This window comes from Scyliorhinus canicula, chromosome 13 (assembly GCF_902713615.1).
Source record: "Scyliorhinus canicula chromosome 13, sScyCan1.1, whole genome shotgun sequence".
Lineage (NCBI taxonomy): Eukaryota > Metazoa > Chordata > Chondrichthyes > Carcharhiniformes > Scyliorhinidae > Scyliorhinus > Scyliorhinus canicula.
This window is the reverse complement of record NC_052158.1, coordinates 22,862,275-22,876,567: the sequence shown is the minus strand read 5'-3', so window position 1 is coordinate 22,876,567 and position 14,293 is coordinate 22,862,275. Positions and strand designations below refer to the sequence as shown.

At 42.0% G+C, this 14,293-nt stretch overlaps 1 protein-coding gene across 1 annotated transcript in view; it reads right to left on the bottom strand.

Annotated features, from left to right (window-relative positions):
* Positions 1-14,293, bottom strand: part of LOC119976524 (golgin subfamily A member 4-like) — a 1,176,663-nt gene that overhangs the window by 516,320 nt on the left and 646,050 nt on the right. Inside the window, exons 91-92 of the mRNA XM_038817077.1 lie at positions 14,059-14,094; positions 12,367-12,393 (exon numbers count right to left, since the gene is read on the bottom strand). Of these exons, the coding sequence (XP_038673005.1) occupies positions 12,367-12,393; positions 14,059-14,094 (63 nt within the window). The remainder of the gene's footprint in view (positions 1-12,366; positions 12,394-14,058; positions 14,095-14,293) is intronic.

The following is a 14,293-nucleotide window of genomic DNA, read 5'->3' as shown; positions in this document are numbered from 1 at the left end:
GTGGGTGAGCAACATTGGGGAAAGTAGTAACTTCCTGGATCAGCGAAGATACAAAATTATGTCTTCTAAAGGGGGTCTCTGCAATCCACTGTAACTTTAAATGTCAGCATAACGAGCCTCCGTAGCTCGGATCGTACATGTGACTGGCCTGCCGGGCATTTGTATAAAAAGCAGGATGCCTCTTCACACAGTGACTCAACAGTTATACTGTTCAATCCATTTGATATTCCCTCCTGTAGATTATTCTGTCTACCTCGTTCAAATTCCTTGCCTTTAGATGTTAACATCCTTATAGCCCAACTGACCACTGGTAAACAAAGAACAAAGAAAAAGGTATAGCACTGGAACAGGCCCTTCGGCCATCCAAGCCTGCGGCGACCATGATGCCCGTCTAAACAAAAATCTTCTACCCTTCCGTGGCCCATATCCCTCATTGCCATCCTATTCATGTATTTGTCAAGATGCCTCTGAAACGTCACTCTCGTCCCTGCTTCCACCAGCTCCTCCAGCAGCGAGTTCCAGGCACCCACTGCCTTCTGTGTAAATCACTTTCCTCGTACATCTCCTCTGAACCTTGCCCCTCGCAACTTAAACATATACTCCCTAATAATTTACCCCTCTACCCTGGGAAAAAAAGTCTCTGACTACCCACCTATCTATGCCCCTTATAATTTTGTAGAACTCTATCAGGTCGCACATCAACCTCCTTGGTTCCTTCTTATACAGGTCAAACCTGCCCCTGAAGAGCTCCCAGTGCTCCAGACAATTGAAACCCTCCCTCCTCCACAAGCTGTTTACCCACGTGTTCAGCTGTTCTATCTTCCTAATTCTAGCCTCACTGGCACGTGCACAGGGAGTTATCCCGAGATTACACCCATAGAGGCACTGTCTTTTAACGCTCTGCCTTGCTCCCTGAACGACTGCTGCAGGACCTCATCCCCCTTACTGCCTATTTCGTTCCTACCAATATATACCACGATCTCTGCCTGCTTGCCCTCCCTCTTCAGGATGCCCGTTACTCGTTCTGAGACATCCTGAAAATTTCTGATCTGGCCGTCCAAACCTTACTTTCTCGAAGCTTCTGCTCAATTGTGTTGTTATTTTATTTCTATCTCAATTTCACTGTTAAACATGTCACTCTGCTACATTCCTGACACGTCCTTTTAACGAAAAATAAATCGTCTAAATTCGAAAGTCCCTTTCATTTCTAAATCATTTCATAGTCACTCAACATTATCGACTATCACAAAGAATTAAGAGCATGCACTGACGTTTAACTTATAGCGGATACAATGTACATGCAATGCTCGTGATAAAGCGGCCGCAATGGCGTTCTCTCTCGCGGTCCCAGGAATGAACCTTTATTTAAATAGCTGTGGCAACATTCCCCATTGGAATAAGGGGTGTTCCGATCTCGATTTTTCTCGATGCAGTTTATGGTTCGTATAAGGGGAGTTTACTCTCAATGCAAATTTCAAAACGTTGTTTTGCCAATACCAATCAAAAACCCTCGTTTTCAATGGTGAAATACCTTTGTTGGCGACGGTTTAATTTCCTTGAAAAGTAGCCCACATGTTATGTTCCGCTATGCTATGTTCCGCTTCTTGTAGCAACACAGCTCCCACAAAAGTGTCACTCCCATGCATAGACTATTTAAACTAGTTGTCGCTATCACTGGTTGTGTTGTTAACACAGCTTTGAAATGTGTGATCGTAGCACGGTGGCGCAGTTGTTGGCATTGGGATTTCGGCGCTGAGGTCCTGGTTTCGAATCCCAGCGCTGGGTCACTCTCCGTGAGAAGTCTGCACATTCTCCCTGTGTCTGCGTGTGTTACAGCCCCACAACCCAAAACGTGCAGGTTACGTGGATTCCCATGCTAAATTTACACTTTAAAAAATAAATAATTGAGTTCTCTTAAAAAAATGCTTTGAAATATGGAAACACCATTTTTCAGTTATCCATCCAATTGAAATAACTATTCTTCTTCCGATGTTATACGAATGGTGGCGACCAGGATACCAATGTGGCATAGAATCCGCTCATTGCCAGAAATCTTAAAATTAATTTTCCTGTAATCGGTTCCTGAAGATTCCAAATAGTCTGTATTTGTGCATCCTTTGGTGCCAGTTGATAGTATCCCACAATATGTGCCAGATATGAAATTTATGTTTCAGCAAATACATGGTCTGCGATATTCATGACAAGATTGTCTACTTTCAAATGTTCAATTATTTTAAGTGGACAGACGTTCGTCTAATATTTGACTGGACACCACTAAATCATCGACGTGTTCTGCACAGTGACTAAGTCCTTGAAGAAACCCATTCGTGAGTTTCTGAACAGTTGCAGGTGCAGCCTTTATGTCGATCGGAAAAATGTTGAATTCATAGCGTCAATTAATTTTGTCGTTACGATTCAGGCGATCTAATTTAGCTCAGTTGGCCAGACAGCTGGTTTGTGATGCAGAACACGGTGAGTAGCGCGGGTTCAATTATTGCACAATCTTAGCCGAACAGGCGCCGGAATGTGGCGACTAGGGACGATTCACAGTATATTCATAACTGTTACAAGTAAGGTTATTATTCTTATTATGATTCCCTCCTGATCCAAGGTATTTGCCAATAGGCATTTAGCAAGTTTATTTTTGTGAATAATTTGAACTGTCTTTTGATTAAATCTTCCAAACTTGGAATAGAAATCAAGTCCTTCTTGGTGACGGTATGCATCCTCCTGCAGTCCACACAAATTACTGGAGTTTCATCCAGCGTTTGCACTGCTATAGTAGGAGTACTCCAATCACGAGAACTCAATTTAACATTTCATTTTGGAGCATATAGTAAATCTCCCTCTGTACCTTTGATAACCTTTCTGAATATAACAGAATCGGATGTTGTTTTATCAGAGCTCGGACTCCAAATCTACATCATGCATTGTTATCTCTGTTCTGCCTAAATTATCCCAAAAACACATCCGGACGACGGCAGTAAATCATTCAGTTTCTTCCGGATCTCGTTCCGACGATAACTTAATTAATTGTTCAACATTTTCAGGTGTTCCGGATTATCCAAATTAATTTTCCAAAACCCATTGTCCTAATTCAATCTTTCATATTCTCCCGATTATATTATTATCTAGACGTCGTGCTTGCCTGATTTCACTGCGACCAAGGTACAAGTCGGTACTCTCCGATCAGTCATTGCTTTGCTTCCCTGCTGTGCTGTCTCATAAATGTGTTTAAGTTATCGTCATATTTTTCTTATTCCATCAGTCTCTTTGATTTCAAGAGCGTTGGCACTTTGCCTTCGTCTGTTTAATCTCCATTCCGCTGGTGACAGATCGTATAAGATAACATAATCTTATCTCTCTCTTCCTGTGCTTGCAACTCCTCCCACTCCTACCTTATCTGATCGGCCTGCAGTCGTATCACTGCACAGACAGGAACAAAAAATCCCGAACCAATTTTGCAATTTAGCCTCAGCTGAGTTTTCTATCGGCTGTTCCTCCAGGGAAGGCATCCCCATTATTTGTGATATTGCTGTATCGTTCCCTTCAACGAAGTGAAACCTTGGAAACAGTCATGTTTTAAACGTTCCTACAAATAGTTTTCCCGTCTTGAAGCAGCTTCTTCAGTTTAATTTTTACCAAACGATTTTTGTTCCTTTTTGACCATGAATTCTGCTGATCAGAATATTTTCTTTAATATTCCTTCGGGACAACAAATATGTTACTCGTACAACATTAGGCATTAATCCGCGCCTGAACGCGTTAAATATTGGTATCGTTCCCTATTTTAGTCGGTCTAATTGGAAAGTCTTCACCTCTGCACATAAAATCCTTAAAGACAACGCTCACCTGCTGCCCATGCTGACCCTGGACCAGTTGTAAACACATGCTTGATCCTCGTGTTTGCTCCTTTATGCTACCTAAAATTCCACCGGCCTGCCCACCTTACTTACTCTCCAGCCTCTGGTTTCATATTTATCGTTTTGTAGTTTGGAACCCCAATCAGATTTCTATGTCATCCCCAGCAGACTACGTTGGTGTGGCAATGAAAGCATTTGATGTTCGTTATTTTATGCTCGCCTCTGTACTGTTTTATTTTTAGGTGAAGAGTCCTTGAAATATTTAACCACTCTCCTTCTTGCTTACGTTCACTTGCTCATGTCTTGCCATGTTCTATCTTTCTCAGATGAAAAAGAATGTCTTAACTCGTCAGCAAGCTCTAGTAGGTATATTGCAGTTTTAAACATTTGTTCATCCACTGGAACCTTATCACTGTTGTGTTTAAATTGTCCTAACAGTATTACTTCTCTCCGGGCATCAAGCGTTTCATATATTTTTAGTTCTCCCTGCCATCTGTCAAAACTAATTTATTAACCATTTCAAATTCCAGATCGGTTTGTCCAGACTGTTTTTCTATTTGAAATCCTTTTTCTGGAGGCCGCCAGTACTGTGTATTCAACAAGGGGTATAATTCTCCTCGCAATCTCATATTGTTCAGATTTTTTATCCTTCGAAGACGTATAGATTTAATTAAATGCACCTAAAAGTTGATGTTGTAACAGCAACATCCAAATACTTTGTGAACCTTTTTGAGCTATTTTCACAGCATTAAAGGAATAGTTCCACACACCTTCCATCGCGATCTGGAAGTGCCTGTATAAATCTTAAAATCTCCAAGTTCATGTCTAAATTTGTATTTTCCGCAGAACGCTCAGTTGTGGCAGCTGCAATTCGTTGCAGTTCAATTTGTTGTACCCCTCTTTGTCTCGGTCTGCCATTGCTGAATTCTGAATTTCCAATTCGATCGAGGAATCTATTTTTTGCTCTTGTTCTAACGACGTTAACGTCTTCATTTCAATGTCTGTTTAAAATTCAATTTTTGTTAATTCAATGTGGCCAGTTCGCCAAGTAAGCTGTTTGCCTAAATTCATTTGTTTGTATATTTTACTAGGTTGCTATGCATTCAACTACTTCAGCTTTCTTAGTCCCTGTTGTTAACCCTAGTTCCATTTTTGTGCTAATTTTATCAAATTAGATTGAGGTTAGCTTTTCAAGTTTGCCAAGGTGATATCACCTATTTCTGAATACGCCTTCCTAGGTGATATTATCTATTTATAAAGCAAGGGCAATATATGTAGTTTCCTTGTTCCATATAATACTTTATCACTTAGTTCCACGTTTCCTCACTCTCGTTATGTTAAACACAAATATTAGTTAAGCACCCAGCTGATGTTCCTTCAGAAAGTGTTTCAAGGGTAAGAGTAGACATTGCTTCTTAGCCGAGTATGTTTGTTTGGAATTGTGTGAAGAACAATGAACATCCTGGAAAGGTACCAGTAGAGTTGTTGTGCGAGCAATTAATATAGAATACTTCTTAAAGCAGAAGAAATGAAATAAACACATGAAAAAAGCCTAACATACACAATGGCACTTACGTATAGGGATAAGTAAAAACACCATTTTATCTGAAGTTGCCTCTTATTTCCAAAATATGCCTCATTCCTTGAATTCGGCTGAGACACCGATGTTCCGACACAAGATTTAATTTTAGTTACTGTAGAGGTTAAACCCATTGAATTGTTAACCACATAATGCTGCTTAGGTGCCGATGTCTGGGAAATAGACCGTTCCAAGTTCAGCGAATGTGCGAAATTGCTTAATTTGGAGGAGAGTCTCATCTATCTATTGCGGCTTTAAATGCGAGCTAAAAAAGGCCTCCGTGGCCAAATCACAGATTTAACTGGTCGATTGGTGTGCCTGATGGAAGCTAGGCTGTCAGTTCAATGAAAGGCCCAACAGTTTTTCTGTGCAATCTCTTTGATATTCACCTCCCTTGATACTGGATTCCACCTTGTTCAGGTTCCTTCCCTTCTGAAGTTACCATTTGTATTGTTCCACGTATCTGCACGATACAGTGTTTCTGATGTGGCCATTCTTAAGTTCTTGAGATATTGGTGCTGAACTCTTACATTCAGCCCATCGAGTCTGCTCCGTCATTCTATCAAGGCAGATATATTCCTCATCCTGCAATGCAACAGACCAAGAGTTGGATTATAAAATAAACAAGAGCATCCCACCCCGAGAGCACTTTACCTATGATCCAGAGAAAGTCATTTTGCTAGGTCTAACACAGAGGGGGAAAATGCAGTAAATGACAAAATTCTTAGTAATATGGAAATTCTGAGAGATCTGCGATTGCATTTCCACAGATCTTTGAAAGCGGAAACACATGTTGACAAGATAGTCAAGAAACCATACGGAATGCTTGCCTTCATTGGACGGGGCATATAATATAATAAATGACAAATCATGCTACAGTTGTGTAGAAACGTTTTAAGACGCACTTGGAAGATCGAGCACAATTCTGGTCACCACACCACCAGAAGGATGTGGAGGTTTTGGACAGGGTTCTGTTGATGCTTACAAGGATGATGCATGGTCCGGAGGGTGTTAGCCATGCGGTGAGGCTAAATGGACTCGAACTGTTTTGAATAGAAAGTCAGAGGTTCAGGGGTGACCTGATGGAGGTCCATCAGATTCTGAGGAACGTGGATAGAGTGGATGGGCAGGGCGGTTTCCCAGGCTGAAGGGGCCAGTCACAAAGGGGGATAGGTTTAATGTCCGTGGCGCAAAATGGAGAGTAGATGTGCGAGGTAGGATTTTACCATAGTGTCGTGACTGCCCGGAACGCGTTGCGGGTAGGTTGTGGAAGCAGATACATTAATGGCGTCCAAAAATAAATTTAACCAACACATAAAATAAGATATGGTACATGGAAGCGCTGAGGGTTTCAGCTAAGGGTGATACCATGACCAGCACATGCTTGGCGGGCAAATGACTTGTTCCTACGCTGTACTGTTATTTTGTTCTTTGTTTTTTGAGGTTCTCCTCATTCTTAATGCGCATCTCAATGTCTGCAGCTCGGGCTAATCTTGTTTCCTACGTGGTTTTTTTATTTCTATCTGACGATCAGTTTTAATCTGGCTAAATTTATACTTCCGTGACGCAAATAAACGCATATTAGCAGACGAGAGGCTCCAGCAAACAGTAAGGTGATCAAACAAAGAGTCAAAGAGAAAGGTGTACAATTGTTCCCAAACAAAATGTTTTAGCATAGAGTTTTGACGTTTATTTGCAATTCTTCAGCGAGTGAAATGCATACGTTTTAAAATTTTTGTTGATGAAAGTTTTGTTCAAAACGTTGATAAACAATTTAATTTTAAAGCATGTAACGTTTGAACACGATAAATTAATTTGTTATTCAAAAACGGTTTTAAAATATTTGTTTTCTGGGCTCGCGGGGCTCTTTGTATTGTATTGTATCAAATGGCGCCCATCAAAAATCCAGAAAGCTTTATTCAAAAAGCTGTTCCATTTTTAACCTATCGTACAGCGTGAAATACGGTCTAAAAGCGGAAGAAATCATTACAAGTTTTTCAACGGCATGTGGGTGTCTCTGGCCGATGCAGAACCTATTACCCATCCACAAATTTCCTCCCTTGCAGAAGACGATGAGAGTCAACCACATTGCTGTGGATCTGGAGTAACATGTAGACCATAACAGATAAGAATGCAGAGCTGGGCTGAGAAGTGGCAGATGGAGTTTAACCCTGACAAGTGTGAGGTTGTCCATTTTGGAAGGACAAATATGAATGCGGAATACAAGGTTAATGGTAGGGTTCTTGGCAATGTGGAGGAGCAGAGAGATATTGGGGTCTATGTTCATAGATCTTTGAAAGTTGCCACTCAAGTGATAGAGCTGTGAAGAAGGCCTATGGTGTGCTAGCGTTCATTAGCAGAGGGATTGAATTCAAGAGCCGTGAGGTGATGATGCAGCTGAACAAAACCTTGGTCAAGCCACATTTGGAATACTGTGTGCAGTTCTGGTCACCTCGCTTTAGGAAGGATGTGTAAGCTTTGGAAAAGGTGCAAAGGAAATTTACCAGGATGTTGCCTGGAATGAAGAGTAGGTCATACGAGGAAATGTTGAGGGTGCTAGGCCTTTTCTCATTAGAACGGAGAAGGACGAGGGGCGACTTGATAGAGGTTTATAAGATGATTAGGGGAACAGATAGAGTAGACAGTCAGAGACTTTTTCCCCGGGTCGAACACGCCATTACAATGGACATCAATTTAAGATAAATGGTGGAAGATATAGAGGGGATGTCAGAGGTAGGTTCTTTACCCAGAGAGTAGTGGGGACATGGAATGAACTGCCTGTGGAAGTAGTTGAGTCTGAAAAGTTAGGGACCTTCAAGCTATTGGATAGGTACATGGATTAGGGTAGAATAATGAAGTGTAGGTTAACTTCTTAATGGCAGCACGGTAGCATTGTGAATAGCACAATTGCTTCACAGCTCCAGGGTCCCAAGTTCGATTTCGACTTGGGTCGCTGTCTGTGTGGAGTCTGCACATCCTCCCCGTGACTGTGTGGGTTTCCTCCGGGTACTCCGGTTTCCTCCCACGGTCCAAAGATGTGCAGGTTGGGTGGATTGGCAATGAAACTTTTTCCAAAAATCTACGATTAACCTAGGACAAAAGTTCGGCGCAACATCGTGGGCCGAAGGGCCTGTTCTGTGCTGTATTTCTCTATCTCTATCTATCTATAACGGGTAACAATGACAGATTTCCGTCAACGACATTCATGTGTTCAGATGGATCTTTGAGATATTTGATTTCAATTTTTATTAATAAATTCAAACTTTGCTACGTGCCATGGTTCTGGGGGTCAACATGGACCCGTGCCCGAGAGCGGCAGCCTTCGGGGGTGGGGTGGGTCGGACCAGCCAGAACTACCGATGGTGAAGACGGCTGATGACCTTGCTTCAGCTTCGTTCATCGCGCGCTGGAGAATTCTGCTCGGATGACGCTCAGCAACACCACCCACAGCTGCCGACTCGGTGGCAGACCTGTCGGAATTTCTCCACCTAAAGAAGGTCGAATACGTCGTCCGAGAGTCGAAGGAGAGCTTCCATAATGCGTGGGGGCGATTCGTCAGCCTGTTCTACGACATGTTCGAAATTTATAGCAATTAGTAAGAAAAGGTGTGGGGCAATGAACGCAGGAACAATCGTGCAGAACAGACTGCTGCAAGGGGTAGGCATGGCAGGAGCCCACGGATACATCAGAAATGATCTCGGCAAGAGAGCCAGGGGAGGAGGGGTGCATCCCCCCTCCAGCCAGCGCACTTGCAATGAAGCCACAGGAGGAACAGCAAAAATCACTAAATGAAGGAAGCAATATAACAATACAACAGCATTGGCGAAAGTTGGGACCAGAATGGAGACCGACCATCAACGTGGAGAGCGCGAGGGGCGGGGGGAGTGCGGGGGGGAGGGGTGGAGGTATGGGGAGCAAGGAAAGAGCAAGGCCGAGAAACGCAAAATCGTATGTAAGAAACGGCTTATTCTTTAAATATTGTCTGTTGTATGCTTTATTGTTAAATAGTTAAAATTCGAAAATGCTGATAAAAATATACATTTTTTCAAACGTAGCATGCTTTAATTCCGAATAAGTCCGACCAAAGTGCATCCGACGTTCATATATACCTGCATAACGCGATACAATTTTATAACTATTCTCACAAAACTTCATAAACATGGAAAAGAACGTGGTGTGTTACATAGAATGACTCTGTTTTCGTCATTGCAGAACCTGCTGTTCAATATAAATTTTTCCATCATTACAGTAATTTGGGTATGAGTTAATTAGCGGTGACTGAACGTGGACTGTGCAGTCAAGTCAGATATCGACGTCAGCAATTTCTGCATTGCTATGTAGAATTACGAAAGCCCAGAAGGTGGCTATTCGGCACATCGAGTCGACATCGACCCTCCGAGGACGGTCCCAAAGTCCACTACCGACCCTTTACCTGTAACCGTATAACCCTACATAACTTCTTGGACACTATGGAAAATTTAGCGTGACCAATCCACCTAACTAGCACATCTTTGGACTGTGGGAGGAAACCGGAGCACCCGATGGAAACCCATGCAGACACAGGGATAACATACAGAACTTCCACATAGAGTCTGCTGAGGCTGGAATTGAACCCAGCTCACTGGCACTGCTAACCACTGCGCCATTGTGCCAAGTTGTCGCCCTACAAATGGTATCTTCCAATTGCAGCGTGCTTACATAATATTGCAATGTCTTCCACAACATCTTGTATGAGACTTTTACTGCTACCTCGTTTCTACCCCATACTCTTCACAATCTCGGATATCTGTTTACCTGTCTAATCTGCCCAGCAGGATTTCACTCCCTACCGCAGACGGGCATTCGGTACAATGTTTGGCTGCGTTGGCTATACGTGGCAAAAATCTGAAGTTGTTTCTCGCTTCATTCTGCAATTGGCGGGAAAGGACACATTAATGATCCATGTGAAAAAATATCGGTCAGACAAATCTGTTGTGGCCATTAAGTCATGCCGTAGGCATTGAACCGAATGATTCTATTTCACTGCTTTAAACACGCCCAGCTGCCCCACAAGACGTTGTAGTTCTCAGCATTCATACATTTCTTGGGAAATCATCCAAAAATGTCCTGCCTATTACTGTTTTGCTTTCCTTTTCTTCGTAAATGATTAGCAGTTCTGCCTTCTCTTTCACTTACTTCCCCAAGCGCCTTTAAAGCATACATAGAGAACGAAATGTCGATCATTGCATGGATCTCCAGATTTACTTCTATTTGATCAAAGTTAAACTGAAACGAGGCATCTGACCTTCATTATAGTGCGGGAATGCTGAGCATTACTTCAGAACATTGGACACACATTCGACTCCACCCATTTTGGCCTCGTTTTGATGCCATCGACGACGGGGTGCATTTATGCTGCAAACGTACTGATTCATACAGAGTCAATTAGAGAGCTTCATTGCGGGGAACAGCCTTCTCCCCATTCCCTCGGTTTATGAAGCACCTGCCATCAATATAGCAGGATCTCCCACAATACTACTTCAGTTGCAGACTGGGGAACCTTTTTTCTGTCAATAGCAACGTCTCATCTTTTTATGAGGTTACAGTCTCATGACTATATTTCTGTCGGTACCTCTTGAATTCGTAGGGTTAATAATGTAAAATTATTTCATTATCATGGCATGCTCATGTTTTAATTATTGAAGATTGTTAATTATACTTCTGAAGAAGTAAAAAATGGTAATAGATATTAGAACAAGACAGTTTTAACAATTGAACTTATATATTGTAAACATTGCAATTTGCTGGCCCTCTTTCGATAACTCATTGTTCCACGATGTAATATGTATGTATTGTTTTTATAAATTTAGAGGACCCTATTCAGTTTTCCAATTACCCCTTTAGCGTCGCCATCCATCGCGTCTGCACATATTTCGATTGTCGGGGTTAAACGCACGCAAACACGGGGGAAAATGTGCAAACTCCACACGGACAGTGACCCAGAGCGGGGATCGAACCTGGGACCTCGGCGCCATGAGGCAGCAGGGCTAACCCACTGCACCAACTTGCTGCCTCCGATTTCATATTTAAAATAATAAGCTGAAGATTCATGAGCAGAAGCAGATGACGCGAGATACAGAACATAGAACAGTGCAGCACAGAACAGCCCTTCGGCCCTCGATGTTGTGCCGAGCAATGATCACCCTACTCTAACCCACTTATCCACCCTATACCCGTAACCTTACTTTTTTTAGGACACTACGGGCAATTTAGCATGGCCAATCCACCTAACCCGCACATCTTTGGACTGTGGGAGGAAACCGGAGCACCCGGAGGAAACCCACGCACACACGGGGAGGACGTGCAGACTCCACACAGACAGTGACCCAGCCGGGAACCGAACCTGGGACCCTGGAGCTGTGAAGCATTTATGCTAACTACCATGCTACCGTGCTGCCCGTATATTGCATAACATGTAGCGATTATGAAGCTATTCGTGGAGAATGGACCTGATATCTGTGTTCCAATGGGGACTTGAAACATTGTAACTGTTATTAATCGCAAGAGGACCCTGTACTAAATTGGAATGAACGGAAATCAGCCAAGCAGGAATTAATTTTGTGACATATCACATGGCTGCTGGAATATATGACAGTCGGGACGTGAAGGATTATACACTGCAATTTAGCATCAATTAATCTGCTGTATGAAGTTAATCTTTATGCTCATTGCATGCAAATTATTCTCAAATAATTGTTTTTCCAACGAGGAAGACCAGTACAAAATCTCCAAAGCATATACCCATCCTATAGACAAATGGAACACTGCAACCTTTGGTTCACATTCGCAGAATATGGACCAAAGGTACAAAAATAGTGAAAAATTGTTTTCTTTAAGAAATGCAAGACAATTAAAAGTACTCCACAACAATTGTTAATTTCGTACCGGAGCCTGCTCCCGCCAATTTGTTCTCTGTTGTCATAAAAATAATAAATGTTCATCATATCTTCATTAAAATTTCTTTGCCATAAGAATAATTCTGGCTTTCACAGTTTGTTGTGCATTTGTGGCGGACCTTTCAAAAATCCCATGTGTCATTCTACTCTTGCAGTGGCACAATATATTTGAATAACCTCGGTCGTGTACAGTTCAGTCTTGTATTACAACATTTGGCTCTACTGAACCATTCAAATTAAGGTTAATACAGAGGTACACTCAAACGAACATATACAATTCAAAAATATGATATCAATACAATACGGAATTCACAAAAAAAGCATCAGACACAGAAGCAAAATTTAGCTACTCGGTAAATTGAGTCTGCTTCGCCATTTAATCATGGCTGATCTCTTTCTCAATCCCATTTTCCTGCCATCACCCAATAATCCCTGATCTCCTTATTAAAATAAATTGTTGAGACAATTTCTGGAAACTGTCACGGTCAACGGAAGAATTGGATCGGTGGAAAGTGAAACAGTGAAAATTGTATCTTTTCTATTAATTTGAGTGTTACGTCGAACGATGAGAGCAGCATAAACTGACAAAACTGATCAATGTTTGAAGCACGAAACGAAAGACAAGACAGCAAAATTTAAACGGCCTGAAAATGTGCTGGTTTGTCATGAGACATAATGATTTGTGTGAGCCATATTGAACAGAGGGGCAGCTGGATTCAAATGTTTGAGGCGCTCTAATCCAGAACTCACAACGTGAGAGCTCCGCAAAGTAAACAGTGGTCCAATAAATGAAATGGTAACATTTCAGATCAATCCACCGTGCAAGCAAAGTCGTGCGCCTGTTCGTTCCTTCTCAATATTATCTGAAGTTCACTGTTGCATTTCACCGAAGATTTAGGATATTTTTATTTTGGCGGCTGAGCTTGGTGTTTGCTGGGGCAACATTACAACATAGGTGTTGCAACTGATATATCCGGAGACGACATCATGTCGTTGCCTGACTAACGGTAATCAAGATTTCGGAGAGAAAATGGAAATGATAATTATGTAAATCAAACCCAGCCGGAACGTTTGGAAACCTTATTTGATTTTGCACTTCGCAACAAAGGCCGAAGGCGAGAATATATTCCTGTAGAAATAATGAAATATGGCAAGCACAAAGCATAATATCAATCTTTATGATTGAGCAGAATGTCAACAAAGATCGTACCTAAGTAGATGAAGAAAGAAGTATGGAAGAAACATTTGCTATTCAATGTGCGGTCAGTACCTTGATTTCTGAACGAAAAAGTCGGAGATCTTTTTGATACATCTGCCCAATGTCTGTCATTCGTTTTGGGATTTCCAGCTACTCATTACCGCTTTCCAAGTCGATAACATATGCAAATTAACCACCGAAACATGACGACATGCGGAGGCCGGTTTAGCTCATTTGGCGAGGCAGCTAATTTGTGACGCAAACAGCACGGATTAAATTCCCATTCTAACTTTCTCAACCTTGTCCTTAGCTTGAGGTCTAGTGATCTTCAGGTTACTTTGCCACTTGTTAGCTCTCCCAAATCTGAGCGGAAATCAGTCCAACGTCATCTGGGACAACGGCGATAGTACTTTAACTGCAGGCAACAGAGTAAGGCATGTGGTATAGTAACAGAGGATCAATGAGCAGCAGTCACGAACTCACCTGCATCTCTGAGCTTGTCTCTCATTCTATCCAATTCTAGAATGGAATCAAAACAGTGAGATATGGAGTCAAATTTCCCATTGCAGCGTGTTTGAAGTTAACCATCTCGAAAGGAAAAATCAAAATACCTGCGGGAATGTTTCAGACTTTTAAAAAAAACCGCAGTCAGCTAATTGCTCATTTAATCGCTGAGGTTTCTCACTTAACGTTACAGGGAATGGCTGCAATGGGTCAA